General features: G+C 50.9%; 8 protein-coding genes across 8 annotated transcripts; 4 read left to right on the forward strand and 4 right to left on the reverse strand.

Moving 5' to 3' along the window:
- Window positions 1–275: 275 nt before the first annotated feature.
- Window positions 276–1,907, forward strand: rpt3 (proteasome regulatory particle base subunit RPT3; the record flags this gene model as incomplete). Its single annotated transcript, XM_749387.1, has 5 exons — window positions 276–430; window positions 489–530; window positions 600–698; window positions 751–1,037; window positions 1,093–1,907. The coding sequence occupies 5 exons, from the start codon at window positions 276–278 to the stop codon at window positions 1,905–1,907; spliced, it is 1,398 nt and encodes a 465-aa protein (XP_754480.1).
- Window positions 1,908–2,656: 749 nt separating this feature from the next.
- On the forward strand, window positions 2,657–4,060 carry pep2 (pepsin-like aspartic protease; the record flags this gene model as incomplete). Its single annotated transcript, XM_749386.1, has 4 exons — window positions 2,657–2,758; window positions 2,846–2,996; window positions 3,057–3,711; window positions 3,772–4,060. The coding sequence occupies 4 exons, from the start codon at window positions 2,657–2,659 to the stop codon at window positions 4,058–4,060; spliced, it is 1,197 nt and encodes a 398-aa protein (XP_754479.1).
- A 957-nt stretch (window positions 4,061–5,017) lies between these two features.
- fcpA (protein-serine/threonine phosphatase) lies at window positions 5,018–7,648 on the forward strand (the record flags this gene model as incomplete). Its single annotated transcript, XM_749385.1, has 3 exons — window positions 5,018–5,265; window positions 5,338–5,424; window positions 5,500–7,648. The coding sequence occupies 3 exons, from the start codon at window positions 5,018–5,020 to the stop codon at window positions 7,646–7,648; spliced, it is 2,484 nt and encodes an 827-aa protein (XP_754478.1).
- A 367-nt stretch (window positions 7,649–8,015) lies between these two features.
- Window positions 8,016–8,730, reverse strand: AFUA_3G11420 (uncharacterized protein; the record flags this gene model as incomplete). Its single annotated transcript, XM_749384.1, has 3 exons — window positions 8,016–8,119; window positions 8,223–8,467; window positions 8,576–8,730. The coding sequence occupies 3 exons, from the start codon at window positions 8,728–8,730 to the stop codon at window positions 8,016–8,018; spliced, it is 504 nt and encodes a 167-aa protein (XP_754477.1).
- Window positions 8,731–9,570: 840 nt separating this feature from the next.
- AFUA_3G11430 (arginase) lies at window positions 9,571–10,705 on the reverse strand (the record flags this gene model as incomplete). The annotated part of the gene is made up of 3 exons (XM_749383.1): window positions 9,571–9,874; window positions 9,946–10,529; window positions 10,619–10,705. 3 exons carry the CDS (start codon window positions 10,703–10,705, stop codon window positions 9,571–9,573), a joined length of 975 nt encoding a protein of 324 aa, XP_754476.1.
- A 714-nt stretch (window positions 10,706–11,419) lies between these two features.
- AFUA_3G11440 (glutamyl-tRNA(Gln) amidotransferase subunit PET112) lies at window positions 11,420–14,197 on the reverse strand (the record flags this gene model as incomplete). Its single annotated transcript, XM_749382.1, has 5 exons — window positions 11,420–12,684; window positions 12,738–12,879; window positions 12,927–13,003; window positions 13,070–13,514; window positions 14,084–14,197. 5 exons carry the CDS (start codon window positions 14,195–14,197, stop codon window positions 11,420–11,422), a joined length of 2,043 nt encoding a protein of 680 aa, XP_754475.1.
- An 871-nt stretch (window positions 14,198–15,068) lies between these two features.
- On the forward strand, window positions 15,069–16,799 carry AFUA_3G11450 (uncharacterized protein; the record flags this gene model as incomplete). Its single annotated transcript, XM_077804429.1, has 3 exons — window positions 15,069–16,194; window positions 16,254–16,629; window positions 16,757–16,799. 3 exons carry the CDS (start codon window positions 15,069–15,071, stop codon window positions 16,797–16,799), a joined length of 1,545 nt encoding a protein of 514 aa, XP_077660580.1.
- A 697-nt stretch (window positions 16,800–17,496) lies between these two features.
- On the reverse strand, window positions 17,497–20,636 carry AFUA_3G11460 (uncharacterized protein; the record flags this gene model as incomplete). The annotated part of the gene is made up of 2 exons (XM_749380.2): window positions 19,951–20,636; window positions 17,497–19,891 (listed from the first exon to the last, which is right to left on the reverse strand). Exons 1-2 carry the CDS (start codon window positions 20,172–20,174, stop codon window positions 17,497–17,499), a joined length of 2,619 nt encoding a protein of 872 aa, XP_754473.1. The 5' UTR covers window positions 20,175–20,636.
- Between the last annotated feature and the right edge of the window lie 446 nt (window positions 20,637–21,082).

A 21,082-nucleotide genomic window follows, 5' to 3' on the forward strand; every position in this document is an offset into this window, starting at 1 on the left:
AAGATGAATCAAGAACTCGATAGAATTGGATTCGGCAGCTCTCTGGCGGCGCCAAGCTACATAATCACGTGACTGAAACTTAAGCTCTTGGTAGGTTTGGGAGCAGCCTTCATTATTATTCATACGAAAGCTCCAACTGAGACAACGAACTCAAGACCCAAGCAACGCCCCTTTATACTTGGCGCAAAACTTATCCTTACAGTTTCTTTCCCTGAAAAATTTCAAGCGATTTCTGCAGCCGTCCACATCCATCCTTTAAACGCCTTTCATTCATAATGGGAGACGTCGCCGTGGAGAGCTCGGCGACCAACGTCACACCTAGCAAGTCGGCGCCATTCGATACCATCCCTAATATAGACTCTCTCGAAGGCACAGATGCAGATGGAGGTGATGAGTATGCGACTCTGAAGAGACTCCAGAGACACTTAGAGTAAGACTACCTTCCGAGAGACTCAAGTCTGTTATCATCAGGTAGTAACCCAAAGCAGATACATCCAACTTCAAGAAGAATACATTAAGGATGAACAAAGGTAAGTCACAACCCATCCTCAATATCATGATTAACAACTGCAACAGCTAAATGATGCATCTGTTTGTAGGAGTTTGAAGCGAGAGCTCGTCCGTGCACAGGAGGAGATTAAACGGATACAGAGCGTGCCTCTCGTGATCGGACAATTCATGGAAGCTATCGATCAGAAGTATGGCATCAAGAGGATGATAAAAGGAGATATGCTGACTGAGATTCCCTAGCACCGGTATCGTGCAGTCGTCAACTGGCTCGAATTATGTCGTGCGCATCCTTTCAACACTTGACCGCGAGAAGCTCAAGCCCTCCTCCTCTGTCGCCCTGCACCGCCATTCCAATGCCCTTGTCGATATTTTACCTCCGGAAGCAGATTCGTCCATTGCCATGCTCGGTGAGAACGAAAAGCCAGATGTCACTTACGCCGACGTCGGTGGATTGGACATGCAGAAGCAGGAGATCAGGGAGGCAGTCGAGCTACCCTTGACGCATTTCGACCTTTACAAACAGATTGGTGAGTCGGAGTCATCGAGGGCAATGTCTAGTGCGGTTTGCTTACGCTACTCAAGGTATTGATCCGCCTCGTGGTGTTCTACTTTACGGCCCTCCCGGTACTGGTAAGACGATGTTGGTCAAAGCTGTGGCAAATAGTACAACTGCCAGCTTTATTCGTGTGAACGGTTCGGAGTTTGTCCAAAAATACTTGGGAGAAGGACCTCGTATGGTTCGCGACGTGTTCAGAATGGCTCGTGAGAACTCACCCGCCATTATCTTCATTGATGAAATCGATGCAATTGCTACCAAACGATTCGATGCCCAGACTGGTGCCGATCGTGAAGTTCAGCGTATCCTGCTTGAGCTCCTCAATCAGATGGACGGCTTCGAACAGACAAGCAATGTGAAGGTCATCATGGCCACCAACCGAGCGGATACTCTGGATCCGGCCCTCTTACGTCCAGGTCGTCTGGATCGTAAGATTGAGTTTCCGTCGCTGCGTGACCGACGGGAGCGTCGACTGATTTTTACCACAATCGCATCGAAGATGTCTTTGTCCCCAGAGGTCGATCTGGATTCACTCATCGTACGAAACGAGCCACTCTCTGGTGCTGTTATTGCCGCCATCATGCAGGAAGCTGGACTACGTGCTGTTCGCAAGAACCGCTACAATATCATCCAGTCTGACCTTGAGGACGCCTATGCTGCTCAGGTCAAGACCGGCCAGGAAGCGGACAGGTATGCTCTTCCCTGCATTCAAATCTATCTCACCACCAGTTCTAACTATTGCGTTACAGGCTCGATTTCTACCGGTAGATTATGTACAATCATAGGCATTTATGAGGTGGGAACAGGACCTGTGCCACACGAAAGAATAATTATGGATTGAACGCTCGACGTTAGACAATCTATATGTAGTACAGTGAAAGATGCGTTTTTGGAGAACCTGAACATTATTCTCCAGGATATTAATCTTTTGCCAGTAGATAGTAGTACAGTACACACGAGTGCCTACAGCATTCGCCACCTCCTTTGTGGACGGAACAAGATTGTATGGAGTACCTTCGCTGACGCCAAGACTGGCTTACCTAGGTAGCAGGCACCAGCACTAAGAACTAAAGTTACATCATCAAGCAAGTTAGAGTAACGAGTACACGACTATTCAACTTGCAGATACGGCAATGGAGGGTATATGACATCTACTGGGAGGTACGTGAACACAAATTCACTATCAGAGCGGAATGCTCAAGAGAGAAAACTTGATGGGTTGTACTTGGTATGAAGGGCCGTACCTGGTCGTCGTACGTTTGTAGCAACCAGGCCGGAAGTGCTTATCAATTGATCCGACTCCCGTGACGATCCCCTCCCCAGCCCTGGTGACGCAGTTGCATCATGTTGATTTGCGGATCAAGAGCAGGGGCGTAGCTCCGCAACCAGTCATCCGCATCACCTCCATTCCCTCCAGGCGTCAGCTCCCGTTCCATCTACCTTCACTGCCTACTCCATACCGACTCTCCATCTCTTAACCATCTTTCTCTTCTCTCTTCATCGTCTCCACCATCGAAGATTAAACGTTCTTTTTGTTGTTTTCAGAGTCCGTTCTCATTATTGTTATTGTTCCCTCCCTTTTTACTAGTCATGAAGTCCACCTCCTTGCTCACAGCCTCTGTGCTGTTGGGCTCCGCCTCAGCCGCTGTCCACAAACTGAAGCTTAATAAGGTTCCTCTCGATGAACAGCTTGTAAGTGACTCTGAAAGCACCTCAATTATCTCATGATCTTTGATATGACACATTGGGGAACCATGAGGGCTCATGAAAAAGCTGCAGTACACCCATAACATTGACGCTCATGTTCGCGCCCTTGGTCAGAAATACATGGGTATCCGTCCCAATGTTCACCAGGAGCTCCTGGAGGAAAACTCGCTCAATGATATGAGTCGCCACGACGTCTTGGTTGATAACTTCTTGAACGCACAATGTAAGGCATCAGAGCTGAGCAGCAGTAGTATCCTGCAGTATTCACTAACACTCTTAATAGACTTCTCCGAGATTTCACTTGGCACTCCCCCGCAGAAGTTCAAGGTTGTCCTTGACACTGGTAGCTCGAACCTGTGGGTCCCTGGCTCAGACTGTAGCTCTATCGCCTGCTTTCTGCACAACAAGTACGATTCTTCTGCTTCGTCCACCTACAAGGCGAATGGCACCGAGTTTGCCATCAAGTACGGATCCGGCGAGCTCAGCGGGTTTGTGTCTCAGGACACTCTCCAAATTGGTGATTTGAAGGTTGTGAAGCAGGACTTTGCTGAGGCCACCAATGAGCCTGGTCTTGCTTTTGCCTTTGGCCGGTTTGACGGTATTCTCGGATTGGGCTACGACACCATCTCCGTCAACAAGATTGTTCCTCCTTTCTATAACATGCTGGACCAGGGACTTCTCGACGAGCCCGTCTTCGCTTTCTACCTGGGAGACACGAACAAGGAAGGCGACAACTCCGAGGCCTCCTTCGGCGGTGTTGACAAGAACCACTACACCGGTGAATTGACCAAGATTCCTCTCCGCCGAAAGGCTTACTGGGAAGTTGATTTCGATGCCATTGCTCTTGGTGACAACGTCGCTGAGCTTGAGAACACCGGCATCATTCTCGACACCGGCACTTCTCTTATTGCCCTCCCGTCCACTCTTGCTGACCTGCTGTAAGTTGACCTTATGTGTTAACAATGGAGTTTTCGCTTGTGCTGACTTCTTTTCTTCAGCAACAAGGAGATTGGTGCCAAGAAGGGCTTCACTGGTCAATATTCTATTGAATGCGACAAGCGTGACTCCTTGCCCGACCTCACTTTCACTCTGGCTGGTCACAACTTCACCATTGGTCCCTATGACTATACTCTAGAGGTTCAGGGCTCTTGCATCAGCTCCTTTATGGGCATGGACTTCCCCGAACCCGTTGGTCCCCTTGCTATTTTGGGAGACGCTTTCCTGCGAAAGTGGTACAGCGTTTACGATCTTGGTAACAACGCTGTTGGTCTGGCTAAGGCCAAGTAATGTGTCTCTGCTTGCAGCCACCGCGTTATACCAAGTGTGATGCAACGACGATACGTATATAGCTTCATTGCGGTAGCTAGTTTGTTTTCAAGTCTCTACATAAGCTGGGATTCGCTGAAGGAAGATGAACAGATCGAGTTTTCATACAGATACCTGCAATTCATTGTTTTGCTTAATGGATATCTCACACCTGTATTTGTTAACTGATTTCTTGACTAAGTTGATTGATCACCTATAAAATAAGTCCCTAGGAGCCGGAGCAGAGCATCCGCTGAATCCTTCGTCATCTCAAGTTTGGTCTGGGCCAGAAGCTATGTAAACTAGACCCAATCAGGCATTTGCCGCCCCCGCTCAGCCACACGACTCTTTTGACGGACTTGGGTGAGCCTCGCTTTGTTGCCTTGGCTTTCCGGCCGTTCTTGGTCTTGCCTTGCAACAACAGCCATTTCTTTCATGCATCACCAACGTTCCTCTCTCTCGTCTCATCATCTTCTTTTTTGGCCCCCAATTTTGATAGGAGTCAAACTTCATCGCATTGAATAATAACTCTCGCGTCTTCTGTGCCATCAATTTCAGGTCCAGAGTTGGAACAAAGCCTGTTTCTGTATTGCTTTTGGGTCGCGTCATCTCGTGGCAATCGCCTGAGCTACATTGCTTCCCATCCCCTACGTCCGTGAAGTCGGGTATTTCTTTTGTCGCATTCTGCGACATACGTCTTGTAAACAAAATTTACTACAGTTGCGTCCTCTATACACGTTCCGTCATCTGAGTTTCCTTTTTTTGCTGCACGCTTCGGGCATGGATCCCTAGCGGTCAGGCATACCTGTTTCGCTCGCGATCGGAATCGCCCTGGGAATCGTCCTTCCTCCTATAATAGCTATATTATAGAAGGCAAGGGTTCACCGGGGTCGGATAAGAGGCTAGCGAGAGGCAACCTCGCCTGCCCGATACAAGAGCATGCTTCTTCGGTTACCGCCCAGCCTCCATTACCCGATCACCGTTACGTCGCTGCTCAAACAGCCAGGCGACACGGTTGAGAGGGACGAGGCTTTGTTCTGGTATGTTTACCAGACAACTGTCACCGAGGGTGATGGGCTGGGCAACAAGATCGAGGTTCAACGCAAATTTCCCACGAAGTTCGAGTCGACCGTTGATGGAGAAGTGGTTCAGTGGAAGATAGCCAAGGGTGATGTTATTGAAGTCCCGTAAGTCATTGGCACCCCTTATCTGGGAAAAGAATGCATGTATGCTGGCCATGGTGCTGATTTCCAGTCTAGTATCGACATCGTGGAGATTGACGAACCATGCGCCCACGAAGTTCAATTTGGAGGCCTTTGCGCCGAGTGTGGAAAGGATATGACCGAGTGAGTGACATGGTGCTTATTTGTATAGGATACTACCGAGATAACGGGAACTAACCATCTTGTTCATTACGGCAGGGCGACATATAATACGGAGGTCATGGACTCCACGCGCGCGCCGATTCAGATGGTCCATGATAATACCGCCCTTACCGTAAGCGAAAAGGAAGCGACGCGTGTGGAGGAAGATGCGAAGCGTCGCTTGTTGGCGAATAGGAAGCTCTCTCTGGTTGTTGATTTGGATCAGACTATTATCCATGCCACAGTTGACCCTACTGTCGGAGAATGGATGGAAGACAAGGACAATCCTAATCACGACGCCCTGGGCGACGTGCGAGCTTTCCAATTAGTGGATGACGGTCCGGGCATGCGCGGTTGCTGGTACTACGTCAAGCTGCGACCTGGGCTCGAGTCGTTCTTGCAGAATGTCTCGGAGCTTTTCGAGTTGCACATTTACACCATGGGTACTAGAGCCTACGCACAACATATAGCTGGCATTATAGATCCGGACCGTAAGCTTTTTGGTGATCGCATCCTCAGCCGCGACGAAAGCGGCAGCCTGACGGCTAAGAATCTCCAGCGATTATTTCCGGTAGATACAAAGATGGTTGTCATCATCGACGACCGTGGAGATGTCTGGCGATGGAGCCCTAATCTGATCAAGGTTTCTCCCTACGATTTTTTCGTTGGGATTGGAGATATCAACTCCAGTTTCCTTCCGAAGAAGCAGGAGTTAGGAGGAGTCGTCCAGCCTGCAGAACAGGACGCCAAAGGAACGAAGGAGCTACCGATGCAACAACCTCCCCCAAATCGTGCGATCGCAAAGCCTGCAGCCGAGGTTTCGACGCTGGAGCAACTAGTGACCATGGGCGGTGGGGACAATCCAAGGTTACTGCGAGAACAGAGCGTCGCGCAAGAAGAAACGATCATGCACCAGGTCGAGGACCGCCCATTGCTGCAGAAGCAGAAAGAGCTGGATGCGGAGGATGAGGCGGCAGAAAGCGGTGATTCTGCCTCGAGCGTGGAAGACACTCAAGATTCAACCAAACACCGACATCATTTATTGGAGGACAACGATCGGGAACTCTTCGTACTGGAAGAACGACTGGAGCAGATACATAGGCATTTTTTCGAGGAGTATGATAAGAAGCGGTCGCGGGCGCTCGGTGGCAGAGTGGCGGCTCTGAGAGGAGAGCGGGGAACGTCCAAAGAGAAAGATATCGACCTGAAGTTGGTTCCGGATGTGAAGGACATCATGCCACGTATCAAGCATCGTGTACTTGGCGGTGTTGTCCTTGTTTTCTCTGGCGTTCTCCCGCTGGGAACCGATACACAAAATGCCGACATTTCTCTCTGGGCTAAGAGTTTCGGGGCTGTCATTTCCACCAAGATCAATATGAGAACAACGCATCTAGTGGCTGGCCGAAATCGCACGGCCAAGGTCCGCGAGGCCACGCGATATCCGAACATCAAGATTGTGACCACTCAGTGGCTTTTGGATTCGCTGACTCAATGGAAACGGTTGGAGGAGGAACCGTACCTGCTTCCTGTGCATCCGGATGATCGGGGCGAGCCAATTTCGCCTGGGTCAAAAGAGCTTGAAAGCGGCTGGCTGTCGTCATCAGACGATGAAACTGGTGGATTCTGGACGGATGACGATGAGGGGTCGCAATTCAACGAAGAGATTCTGAAATTCTCCGGACTCAACGAGATGTCCCCCATTGGGTATGACGCTGAAGAGCAAGCTGCAGTGCACGACGAGCTGAAGGAGTTCCTGGGTAGCGATGACGAAAGCGAAAGTGACAGCGAAATATCGCTCCTAGCGGCTGGCAAGAAGCGGAAGCGCGATGACGAGTCTCAAGGCACAGATGAAGACGAGTCGGACGGTGGTCAAGGCGAAGAGGGAGAGATGGAGGGCTCGCGCCTGTCGCAGCGGATCAAACGGTCCTATGAGCGTACTACGGGGCTTAAAGAGGTTGCAACGGCTGATACCACAAGCACAGCGGAATTAACACACACTAGCTTGCCAAAGGAACGTAGTGGTGGAGAGACGGATGACGCGTTGAACGATTTGAACGAGTCAGAGGAGCCCGCGGTGCGAGGGCAGGATGTCGTCAGCTATCCGGAGGACGAAGACGATGAACTGGAGCGGGAAATGTTGGCTGCATTGGAGGATGGGGACTACGATCCCAAGGCTGAGGAAGAGATTGCAGCTGAGAACGGGTAGAGGGAATCCAGGTCACCGATCTACACACGCGGATTTTGTCTGTATATTACGGCAGTTCTCTTCGATGCTTGTCTAAATCGATTTTCTGTGCGGTTGCGATGCGACAGGGCATAGCGACGGCGTTTGGGCTGCTTCATGGTCGAGTCTGGGCCAGAAATTGAACCGGTGTTGAGAGTTGCATAGGTATCTTGGTCGAATAGCTAGTCTTCCCATATAAGGATACAACAGAATGACATGAACATAGGGAGATGCAAAATTGCAGAGTCAAAAAAGAACCGAAAATAAGAACGCCTTCCATGCGTCATGCAGAGCCAGATTTGGTATATCACATAACATAATCCAATCATATAGCATCACAACGTTCGTATCAATCATATACATCGCGATTAACCTGCCAGGACATGACCATCATCCATAGAAAGAAGATGGTATTGACCAGCTCAAACGCAAACGCGGTCTTCCAGCAATTACCTAGGTCGGTCGTCAGTCGTCAGTCATCAGCCATCAGTCATCAGTCACCCCTTCAGCTTTTCCAGCCCAAAACATTGCTGAAACGTATAGGGACAGAACATACAAATGGTACTCTGTGTCAACCACGCCAACGTATTGATATTATTCCCCGTGGACGGATTCTCCACCACGTAGTTCTGACAGTTGTCGTTCACGTTCCCCACAACCCCATACAGCTGCAGCGAGGTCTCGATCAACCCCGTCAGCCACAGCACGAAGAGGATAAAACTCCCGATGATGATGATCCCGGGGAGGAGGAAGCGCTGCGCCGCGAGGAAGAGAACGAGGAAGATGAAGAAGACGCCGAGGCTGCCGCTTACGACCATGTAGGGGAAGAGCCTTGTCAGATAGGGATCTCGTTAGCTTGGGCGCCAGGGTGGGCAAGTGTATAGGGAAAAGGAGGGGGAGAAGGGCTACCATGGAGTCCCCAGACGGAGCTGCGACTGTACCGCCATGAACCAGGCGAAGATGCCTAGGCAGATTGCGGAGCCGGCGAGCACGATGATGATCCAGATGTTGAGTTGGAGTTCGGGCCAGCGGTATCGGCGGCGGCGCTGGACGCGGGCGGCCATTGTTGGTGGGAGGTGCGGAGTAGTGTATTCGAGATAGGACTTAGTGACGATGCATGGAGGAATAGAGCGATACACTCGTAGGAATAACCCGTTGATTCTGAGAGGGACTCCGTTTGGGGAAACAAAGATAGTTGGGTGTCAACTGGCGACTGGCGACTGGCGACAGTGACAGATCGAACGACACACTGAGGGATGGACGGAGACAGCGCATCGGCGCCGCAATCCCACGTTGAGGCCCGCTCGTGGATGATCGGGGTTTGAGGCCGGAGTCAAGAGTTCTGGTATGAGTGCTGGTTGGGTTGGTTGGTCGCTTTGTTGATGCGTTGTTCAGGACGTTATGTAAGCTGGTAGTTGGTGCATGACAGTACGAGGAGTAACTGAAACAATATGAAATTTGTTGATGCTCCGTATGTAAGTTGCTCTTCGAGGAATTGTCTGTGCATGGTGATGATGCTAGTGATAGAAGGGCCAAACTCGTTGGAAAATGGGTGGCAGGAAACGATCTATTGCCTGGGTAAAGGATTTTGGATGTAAATAGTGGTGGCTGGAAATAAAGTAAACCAGGTGTCATTGGCTCGGGAGCTGGCACGATCAACAGGTACGATGCGAACATCTAACCAACGCCGATATAAATACCTCAAGAATAAGTAAAGGTGAGTTCTGATTACCGGTTACTCTCCTCAGTTGACGCATTTCGTTAATTCATTGTTTAGCCTGGCGGCGGTCAGGCATGTCCATCTAACAAATACATATACTCGTCTAGCTCGTTCATATAACCATCAACCTGCGAAAGTGGGAAAGAAAGAGGACAGAGAAAAAAAGGAAACAGAAGAAATGCCATCACAGCAGTGTGTCGCCCAGTGCGCACCGCACCAAAGAGCAACCGGCTCGAATGGTCTCTGAAGCACCGACTTCGTCCAGGCTGGGGTTGACCTCTACCAGATCCATGGCGATCAAATTGCCAGTCTCGTGAACACATTCACAGATGAAGTCACCCTCACGCAGAGTCAGACCTCCACGGACGGGAGTGCCTGTGCTAGGAGCCCATTGAGGGTCCAAGGCGTCAACGTCGAACGAGAGATGGATGGGGGTGTCGTTGCCGATGTGAGCGAGCGCCATTTCAACCACGCGGCCGATTCCATGTCTACTACGGTCAGATACACTTCCCAAAGTGGTCTTCAACTTGACCTGAAGGAGAAGCAAGGCAAAGCTCACCTGTCGATGTCATGCATGCTAAATGCCTTGATACCGTGCTCCCGCAGCAGCTGCTTCTCGCCGCGGTCCACATCCCGCAGGCCGATGTACACCAGCTTGTTCTTGTTGATGATGTGCTCATCCTGCAACCACCCGAAGATATCCTTCTTGTCCTCCCGGGCCAGCCGGGTCAAGAAGGCCATGGGCATGCCGTGGATGTTTCCGCTGGGGCTCATCTCCGGCGTGTTGATATCGGCATGCGCATCGACCCAGATAACCGCCATTTCCCGGCCCAGTCGCTCCCTGATGGCCTTGGCCGTGCCGGAGATAGTGCCGATGGCGATCGAGTGGTCGCCGCCTAGTGTGAGGACGAACTTGCCGTCCTTGGCGTAGTCGTAGACCTGCTTGCTGAGCGTCTCCGTCACGACGCTGACGGCGCGCGGCTTCTTCATGCCCCGGTGGTCGGGGTCGCTCAAGGGGGTCAGGCTCTCGTAGTAGTGCACAGTGTCGTCATAGTGAAGTTGATAGCCCAGGTCGTCGCGCACTTGATTCAAAAGACCGGCTTCAATCAAGGCGAGCGGGGCTGCTTCGACGCCTAGTTTGCACTACCCAGATAATGTTAGTTGAAAGCGCTCGCTTGATTTCCTTCCTCCGTCGAAGGATTTGCGACAATGTATGCAAGTAAGCGTCATACCTGACCACCGTTAAATCCGACAGCGACCACGCCCAGCTCATTTGGCTTGGACAGGAATCTTTGCTTGATAGTCGACGGCGCTGTCATTTTGAAAGTGAGTGGGGAGGATTTAATTTGTATAACGACGTTAAGGTCCAGAGCAAAGATCAAGGCTTGATAACGGAAAAAAGACACTGTTCTAGAAGAACTAAAGCGATAAGATAAAGATTGCGCGCGGTGGAGATTAGATCCGAGATGAGATGCCTCAGGCCGCGAGTCAGTTCGGTTCCAAGTACAAGCTGCAACACTATTGATAGCTGGGAAGAGATGGGAAAATGAGAGTGAAAGTGACTCTCGAAATGGGAGAGTCAAGTCAATTTATGTCTCATTCCCCCGACGACAGCCGTGGGGCTTTGCCGTCATGAGGAAACAGGGCGAAAAGTGGTACACGACTGTGATCGCTAAAAACTGCTTTTAGGGATCATGGATTTCCCCTAAGTACAGGTCCAGGAGAGACGCCCGGCTTGCGGGCTTCAGCCCACTCCACCATCATATTTCTATGACCAATGGTTTGGATTTATGCTTCTTTATCAAAATCCAACTCCCGCGATGATTGTATTTGGTCCGCAGTCAGATGGATCTGCTGGATTGTCATAGTGGTCCGTCGGTCGGAGGATGACGGTCGTTGGTACACGGGATTTCCGATTCGAGAAATCAATAGAAATCTGTCCTGTCTGATCATGGACGGCTGATGGGATCTTCTGACGAGGGGTATCATTTCATGATTTACAAGCTATATAAGTACACATTGTGCAGGAGCTGCTACGGCTGGTCAGACTTTCCGAGGATGAGCTCTCGTAGAATCTCATCCGCTTTCTGAGCTTCTACCCGGCCCTTCTCGCCCATGCGCATCATCTGTCCGACAAACCAGCCTAGCTTACCCAGCTGGTTCTTGGCGCGGATCTGCTCGACCATCTGCGGGTTCTGACCGATGGCGGCTTCCGCCAAAGCAAGGTACTCGTCCCGGGACAGCGGCCGAAGGAGTAGATTTTCTTCCTCGAGGAGCTGAGGAACAGGTCGGCGATCACCATCGAAGACCATCGCGAGCACCTGCTTTGCGGTAGCCCCCGTAATGCGTTTTCGCTGCAGCTGATCGATGATTTGCGCAAGGGTTTCAGCAGGTACTCGTTGCGCATCCCAAGCCAAGTCCGCCTTGGTGCAGAGGCCTCCCAGCTCGTGCAGCACCCAGTTGCCAGCCATTCGGGCAAGACCCCCACGAGACTTGGCGTCTTTGTCCTGCTGGAGGTCGCGCAGAATGTCTACCACATCCTGGTAGTATTCCAGCCTCGCTCCGTCGTCTAGCTCAATCAATGGCTTCGCATCCTCGATCGAGAGTCCATACTCCGTGCCAGCTAGCATCTCGATCAACTGGTCCGGAGGCGTTGGAAGCGAGTCTCTCAGATTGGATATGAGATCGTGGCCAATAATCAGCGGAGGGAGATCCGGGTCCGGCATATAGCGATAGTCCACTTCGCCTTCCTTCCCTCGGAGTTTCCGAGTCTCCGTGCTTCCGATAGTCCAGCCTCTCGTCTCGCCTTCGATGACGCCTCCGCTTTCGAGGACAGCGATCTGACGGTTCTTTTCCGCTATGACGGCGTCTTCGACCGCTTTGAAACTGCTGAGGTTCTTGATTTCGGTGCGCTGACCCAGTCCACCGATCCCCCCGTATTGATGGGTGCCGGGAGCCTCGTCGCGACGCCGAATTGAGACGTTCACGTCCGCTCGAAGGCCGCCTAGTTCCATCCCAGTTGTCACGGCGCTGCAGGATTGTAGAACGGCCTGAATCTTCCGAACACATGCTGCGGCAGTGGCAGGGTTGTGGATCTGCGGCATGGTTATTATCTCAATGAGGGGATGGGATACTCGGTTGAAGTCGAGGAGTTGAGTGGAGGGAGGATATTCCTGGGACTTGGCGGTGTCCTGTTCGAGCTGGATCTGTTTGATGCCAATGCGAACATGGTCGCCGTCCTCAGGTGCAATGCCGTCATGTGGAAAGAGATCCACGTAGCCGTTTTTCGCAAACGGTTCTATGTCTATGTTAGACTGTAATCGGCATCGACCGAGTGAGAAAGAAAGCTACCGTAGTACTGTGTAATCTGATATCCCGCTGGTTGATCCTGGTAGAAGTAGTGTTTTCGATCGAACCGACTGACCGGCTGGATGTCACAGTTCAAGGCAATCGCAGCGCGCAGGGCGGGTAACAAAGCCGTAGCTTGGAATTCCTATACATATTAGCAGTTTCCAGTAGTGCATATTGCTAAATACGAACCGGCTGACTGCCCGGAAACGCCAGGTCAAAGAGAGCGACATTTGAGTTGGGGGTGTCGGTGTTCGACGTCGAGGCCCCTGCTTACACACATCAGAATTGTAAATTTTGGGCCAAGAAGGGACGGCAACATAGATTTGACGCACTCGAAAATAGCTTGGTTTCAGTGTTCAACTGAGCGTGAATCTCAATGCCAACAGTCAACTCCCACTTTGTCCGGGATGCTTCTTCGCTTGCTCTCTTCTGTCTCTTCTGAGCCTTCAGAGCCTTTGCGTCTTGTTTCAGCTGCTTCCGTAATGGTATACGTTCCTTGGATTCTGTAGCCGATGTCTGTAGCGATCTAATGCAACGATGAGGTGCGGTTGGTAGAGGGCTATGCCGGAGGGAGCCCGACTGGGGGCCGCGACAACATGAGCCTCTAAGAACGCGGGCAGCTCGGGGGCTTTGGCGAAGCCATTGTTGGAGCATGTGTGGGGGTGGAAGCGATGTTGTATGTGATTTGTAGAAGTCAGATTTGTTGGTGGACTCGAGGAGCGACTGGTCTTTGAGTACGAGACTTGAGGAATCGCGGCGGATTGTGCCTCTGTATAACTGGACAAAATGTTGCTGATGTTGAAGTGGGATTTGCGTGTCATACAGTATTGGGATTACCACTTATAGCAAACCATCACAGCATAAGATCCGAAACAACGGTAAATTACGGTTTCACCGCTTGGGCTGTCGATCATTTTAGAACATTTGTCTCATGAAGATGAAGGCTGGGATCATTGTATAGATGAATAATTAGGTAGGAGTTGATACAAAACAGCAACAGAAATAGATTTCGAGATCAACTTCTGAATGTGATCTTGTCTTACGTGGGTAGTCTGTATATGCAAGTCATTTCATCTAGAATATGTACTCCCTCCACCTCCACGTCTTGCTGGCAATGGATGGTCATCCTACACGACCTAAGGTTATCGGAGGCCGTAAACAACGAATCGTAGTGGTTCCCGATGTGTCCCACGATGGTTTCATGCCCAAAGTCTGCTGATCTGATGATATTGGCCTCTCACAGAGCATCTCTGTCACACTCTCTCACTGGCCTAGAAGTCAAACAAGACTAGATCATCAGCTCCGACAGAATCGCAGGGAAATTCCTGTGCATTCCGAGTCCCCACCCTCGTCTGGCTGGAAGACATGGGCATCGTCTGCAGCAAGTCACCGCCGGCCAACGCACCACTGCTCGTTCTTTTCGTCGTCCAGTACGGAGATCGGAATTCATCTAGAGCCATGCAGGAAAGTATCTTGTCAAAGTCTGACAATGGTCCACTGCTGAAATCACCTGCTGCTGCTGATACTTGATCTCTGCATGCCAAATCCTCCTACTGGCTATTACTACAGCCGGAACAGCAGCGAGGTAACCGAGGAGAAAAGGAAAAGCAAAAATATGAGAAGATTGAAAAATCCAAGGCACATTTCTTGAACATACTCTTCTTATCTTGCGATCAGACATCACTCCTTCTCGTCAGCCTTTGGCGCTTGCTGGGATTCCCTGGGACGAATTGGACTCGTCCTACCCTGGGCGTTGCAAAAGTCGCAACAGGTTGCGACAGGGCGAAGCGCTTCTGTCTATCAAATGACTATTGAATATAGGGCCAACTATATTCCAACTAACGTCTCAAGAGTCAAAAATAGTGACTGCGCTATCAGTTACCGTTTCAGCTTGATCATCATTTCTGGGGCCGAACTGCGCAATTGCCCGTTTTACCTTTGGACCCGAGCACTGCTGACCACCCCAGCAACGGCTCATTGTCACTCAGGAAGTCATTATATTTCGTGATGTACCTTTGCATGTGCATCGGTCCCTATCAGCGACAGTCCTCAACTTGATAAACTCAACTCTATCGCCGTTCAAAGACAGAAATACCCCACATTCTGTGCTACATTCTTCGTGTTCGTCTGGCGTAGACCATTCCAGGACATTCAAAACGGTCGTCGCCTCCCTTGATATGCCTGGAGTGCTGTCTTCTTTATCGATCACAGCCCTTTGCTTTCTGTTTTCATTGTCTTGGTGTCTTGGCCTTTCTTCTGCTACCTCGGGAATGTTCACGACTTCATTGAAAGTTCCAGATTGAATTATTCACACACCACAAACCGGTCAAAATGCCGTTGTATTCCAGTTCCAGTCGCTCCAAAAAGTCAACTAGATCATCGGCAGGTTCTGTCCTCTCTATGACGTCTCGGACGACTTCTAAAGGTTCCAAGTCTTCCGTAGAAGAAACGGAAAAGAGAGAACATGCCCAGGTACAGCCTGGTGGACAGAAGGATGATGAACCAAGTCGGAATTACGCTCAGAAGACACATGGGGCTCTGAATACTACGCACAACTCGACCGATCCAGACAAGAAGGCTCCCAACGTATTTGAGTACCTCGACGATGATGGATCTTCAGATGATGGTAGCTCATCGTCTGACCCAGAAGGAAACGTGAGTGAGCCTTCAGGCCAGCCGTCGAGCGTCCTCGAGGCCTACCCAAAACATACATACCCTGGTCTCAACACCGATGTTCGTACCAATACTTTGTTGCAGGGCCAGGCGCATAGACGAACAAGCATCCGTAGTCAAGACTCGTCATTCAAGTCCAAAAGATCGGCAAACTCACGGCAGCTTCCGCAGGTTGATGTATCTCCGTCTACAGTGCCACTGCACCTGCCACGAAATACAGCAGATCGAAAGCTCTCCTTGGAAGAGATATACAACGTCCCCGGCGCACTCACCGACAGTCCCAATCCTACCGGCAACTTGAATTTGGATCTGGCTACTTTGCCTGAGTCTTACTATCCTCCTCGAAACCCGTCTACGTCGCATCGGCCTCCGCTTCCTCCATCTCCTCCGCGAAGCCCCAAGGAGGATCTTCATCGGACCGGCAGGAAGTCTCGGCGAAGCACCAAGTCGTCGCACATACCTTGCGGCTATGGCATTCTCTCCAGCCGACTAAGCTCGTCCTCCGATAGCAAGGAACCCCCTCTTCCACCTTTGTACCGCCGGTTCGAAGATCTGAACCATCGTGTCCTCCTTTATCTCCAAGATGAAATTGCGCAAATGGAAGAAGACCTGAGAGTTCTTGACGAGTACGAAGAGATGCATCGGGTCGCCACCGCCGAACGCGAGGGAACGAAGAAGCTACCCGCTTCGAGACGCATGGATGCTCAAGCTCAGGTTTACTCGTCCTTGCATTACAGACGGGTAGAGGTAATGGGAGCTTTGATTCACAAAACGGAGCAATACAGTAAGATTATCAAGTATATTGCAACTTCTGGTGTCTTTTTCGCTCACGCACTATCTTAGACAATGCCCTCGCAGCATATAGCCGAGTCCTGCAAACCATACCCAGCGCCTCAGATAAAGACATCGAGACCTACCGCACGTGGATGAAAGACCATTCACCCATTATAACAGCCGAGTCCCGGTTCCTAGACCACGGCAAAGACCTGATCTCCTTGTCACCCCGCCGCGCATCTCCGACAGCGACCGTCTACTCCGCCATCATCATCGCCTCTGCCGCTATCCTCCTCCCTTTACTAGCCTTCGGCATGATCTCCGAGTTCTCAGGTCGTCTCCTAGTGGTAGCCCTTGTCGGCGGAGCGGCTGCCGCGATAGCAATGAATTATTCGTCCGGTGCAGGGCACCTCGAGTCTGGCGATGGATGGAGATCTGCAACATTGTACGTATTTGACCTTGCACACTTCCTAACAATCTTGCTTTTTTTGCTGTTTATGGGTACCCCGCTCGCGAGGTTACCCTCTCCAGAAGACAATCCCTAGCATCAGAGACTCATTCAGTGTTCACAGATACTTTGGCTTCATGACCCTAGCCGCCATTTTTATCCCTTGATATCCGTCAACTGCTGCGGTATAACCACCCGACGCGTTTCTCTTAGCCTCCAGGTCATAAACAGAACGAGACGGAATAGCCATTGACAAACTGACATTCTGAGATAGCATTAGGGCCCATGTATTCATAGAATGATGTATACTACGCTGATGATAAGTCTCTTCAAACAAACGACAATGTAATTCAATTCTAAAGTAAAGTAGAAAAGTTGGATTTGGATTTTTATATTGATAAGGCTGCAATCTTGAAAACTAAAGAACCATGTCCACGTTCGACTCCCTACCGACCGCACAAAACCACCTTAACCATTCTTTGAAAGCATTCCGCGCCGATCGCTAAGAAGATCCATCCCAGAGTACAGGCAGACGGCGGCAGTTGTTGTTGGTAAAGCATTAAAACTTAACAACAAAGAAGATCACGAAGAGAAGATGGAAAATCACTCAGGGAAGAACAGCAATCATCTAGAAGTTACACATTCCACTCGATGGTGAAAATGGGTGATAATAATGTCATGGTGGATGATCAATACGAAGACGGTCTCCAGTCTGACTTCCCAGCCGCCAATCTAACAAAAATCAAAGAAAGAAAAAGAGAAAAATACAGCAAGGCATGCCCAATCCGAATCGAATCATCACCGTGTCACCGTAACCACGTCTCAAAAAGTACTAATACTAGCAAAATGAGAAAAGAGAAGCCGTCACGAGGGCACAGGAGTACCATTTTGCTTGATAGCTGGCGTTATACTTCGGTCTTGGGAGCTGGCATCTGTAGCGGGCTGAGGGGTTGAGCTCTGTCGGGTTTGTTGCGCTAATTGCGCTTTATTCCGGTCCATCAATGCGGCCTGTTCAGCAGCACTCCGAGCATAAGTCATTGCAGCGGCAGAGTTGGAGTAGGTGTTTGGTGCAGGGGGAGCTTGGTTGGAAGGGTAGTTGTAATTGGATGGTTGCTGCTGCGGGACATACCGCTGCTGGGGGGTTGCAGAGCTTGGTGCCATATATGGTGCCCGTGTCCGAGGCGAGGCATATGCTGGCTGCTTCTGCGGTGAGCCACTACGCCCTGCAGCATACTGCGGAGCGTATGCTCCAGGCTGTGCGGGCCTGGGCGCGTACGCCTGCGGAGAAGCTTGAGCAGGCGGTAAAGCTTGCGGTGCCGCATAGGGGCTGTAGCCGTTTTGGCCCGGCCGCTGGAACTGCTGAAGATTGGCCTGGTTGTATTGCGGAGTAGGTTGTTGATATCCAGGCACAAAAGCGGGTCGCTGAGAAGGCGTTGCCGGAGGGCGAACATTAGCATAGTGCTGTGGAGGGCCTGGGGTATAAGGCCCTGAGGTTGACGGCTGTCTTCCGCCGTAATACGGCTGGGGCGCCTGAAAACCAGCTTGCGGTTGTTGTACCCGAGCGTTAGCTGTATAGGCCCGCTGGTTGTAACCTGCCTGATAGCTTCCAGAGCGGCTGGGTGTAGATGTTCGGTTTGTCCCAGTAGCCATCGGTGCCAGCGCTGCAGCCCGCTCCTGCTGCAGTGTGAAGTCATCCTTCTCCATAACGCCGTGATAGTCGGGATTATCGACCACAATCTTGGTGCTGATGTTCAATTCGGCTAGTTGGTCACCATCTAGCTTGGCGACGGCGTATGGCGGTAGGTTTGAGACGAGAACGGCAAGGCTGGACTTGAGTGTCTCGTAGATACCCTGTTCTGCTGCAGACGCGCGAGATGGAGTACCTTGGTCTGCTGCTGTCTCTTTGGGTTCAGCGCCTGGAGCTGGTAGTTCCAGGTTGCGGATCTTCTGATAAGAGCTCAAAGTCTCTAGCAATTCAGAGACATCGCGTAATAGGTCATCCATGCTCTTCGACTCTGCTTCTTCCTTGTCTTTCTCCAAAGTATTGGTAAGTGAGACATGGTCAGCAAAGTCTTCAGGGTTGAATGATTTGACCATCTCTTCCAAAGTGCTTTCGTCCAATTCACCAATGTTGCCAGGTTGTTCTGTCGCAGATACATCTGATACTTCTTGATGCTCCTCGGAGTAGGTCTTGGTAAGGAGGGTGTACAAGCGTTTCGTCCCTCGTTTCCCCCACCATACCATGTCCTTTGAATCAGCTTGAACAATAGCTCCTGAGCTGTCAAAGGAAGGTGCGAATGAAGAATACACGCCCTGCAACAAAGACGCGTCGTCATCTGTCCACAGAGCAGGGTCCTCATTATATCTTTCGTCTCCGTGCGGCTGAGCGGATTGTTGCTTTTGCCGTCGATCCCAGAAAGAGGGGGATGATGTGATTCCGCCGTACTGGAGCCATTGGCCGGAAGGAAGAGGTGCAAGGCAATAGTTGTTTCGCTCGCCAGGGAAAGTCTTGTAGTTTGTGACTGCTTCAAATGGGTCAATCCAGCCTCCAGGAGCAGTACGAGAAGACGACCTGGCTCTGCGGGGCGGCTCTAACTGCGGTAGTGTTGGACGAGGTGTGAACACCTCGCCAAAGGTTCGCTTGGACTCTTTGGGCTTGTTGTCTGTATGGTAAGCCGCAACTTTGGTGGTCGTGATACCGTTGGGCAAGCCAATCTCACGCAGAGGTGTTTGTACTTCCACATACTTCTCTACGGCTGATTCACCAGAAGGCAGAGAAACTTTGACCGATTTTTGCAAGCTGGAATATAACTGTTTCGGATTGGACGGATTACCGAGAATCGTGAGAACCACATTGTCGCTTCGAGCTTCATTGGTAGAGGGTGTTGATTTCTCTGGAGCCTCCGAGCTGTCTTCCGTACTCTCCTTCTTGAAGCTGGCCTGGCCCACAGAAGCCTGACGCACAAGACTATTCAAAAGCTTTTTGAACGCCGCAATCCGATTGACCGTCTCTGTTAGGCGGTTTCCGTCGGTGGCTTCGCCCTCACCGCTTTGAGCTTTGCTCCGCTCAATCACAGCTGTGGAGGCCCTGTCGATATCACTCAGAAACTCAGAGAGAGTATTGTAGCGATCCGACGCAACTCTCGCTTGTATGCTAGTGCTTTCGTCTTTCTCTCCTGATACTTTTGCGCGTTTGGAACGCGGCTTCGCAGGTGACGACGGCAGTGGACATGAGAGTAGCTGGAGTTCGGTATCATTCCTGGAACAGGTCAGTACCACTCAAGCCCGAGGAATCAACAGAACATGGGGGATGCGCACTTGCTGAGGATATCCACGAGATTACTCAGGGTTTCGTGTAGTTTGACCCTTTCCTGGACCTGCGACTCAGAAGCACCGGCATCCTGGGCAGCATGAACATCGTGGCTCGATCCACGCTTTCGCTTTCCAGGTGTCGACAGTACAGGCGGATCTGGAGTCGCAGATTGAGGTTCACCGTTGGTGGCGGGAATCGAAAGCGTCTCTCCGCCTTCGTCTGCGCTCATGGCTTCAAGTCCGGAGATGCGCCGTTGTTGCAGTTGATTTTTTGCTCCTTGAACGCGAGGACGAGAATTGACTTCGTCCTAGGAGTCGATCTAGGAGGTTTTCGGGCGAATAAAATCCCTGTACGTTGATCGCGACGCGAAGATCAGAGGGTAGGTTTGAAGGTTGCGACGAACGGAACTGAGACCCTGAGTTCCTGAAAGAATATCGGTGTTTTGAGGCTTGCTCGATCTCCGATGCGCATGCGCCAATCGTTACAGGGCCGAGCGAAGAATAAGGGTCGCAACAACCCGTACAGACGAAAATCGCGACTCTATCCCGCGGAGGGGCGAAAGGCACGGAGACAGGACAACGAGGATCCTCAAATTGTGGATGGCTACAAGTGAAAAGAAGAGATAATGGGATTTAGAAACGAAAACAACCACGACGCCTTTGGTCTCGGACTGCAAAGGCGGGAGGGAGATTCACTAAGTTAGGTAAAGAGGGAGATCCGGTCGATGCGCGCCAAAAAACGTGACAGCCGCTCACGTGATCTAGCATTTTCCTTCCGAGTTCCAGAGTTACTGGGTGCATAGTCCCATTCTTCAACTTCCTACAAGCACATTCTCATTGATGCTCCTAGCTGTGTCTGGAGGCTTCTTTGGTTCCTTTTCTGGCTTCTCAGCAGCCTCCTCATGATTCTCTTCATGGATGTCATCGGTCTTCAATCATGTTCCGAGCCGCTCGGGGGCCTCTCTGAGAGCGGCGCTTTTGATGAACAATTATCCATGGCCAAAGGTACGAGACATCGGACTCTCTTCCGAACAATCCAATGGCTAGATAGAAGGCTTGCTAATGGCTCGTTCTTTGATCGATTAGGACCGCTTCTCCAGAAATTTTTCGCGTCCTACACATCATGTGAAGTGGCATC

Source organism: Aspergillus fumigatus, chromosome 3 (assembly GCF_000002655.1).
Source record: "Aspergillus fumigatus Af293 chromosome 3, whole genome shotgun sequence".
NCBI lineage: Eukaryota > Fungi > Ascomycota > Eurotiomycetes > Eurotiales > Aspergillaceae > Aspergillus > Aspergillus fumigatus.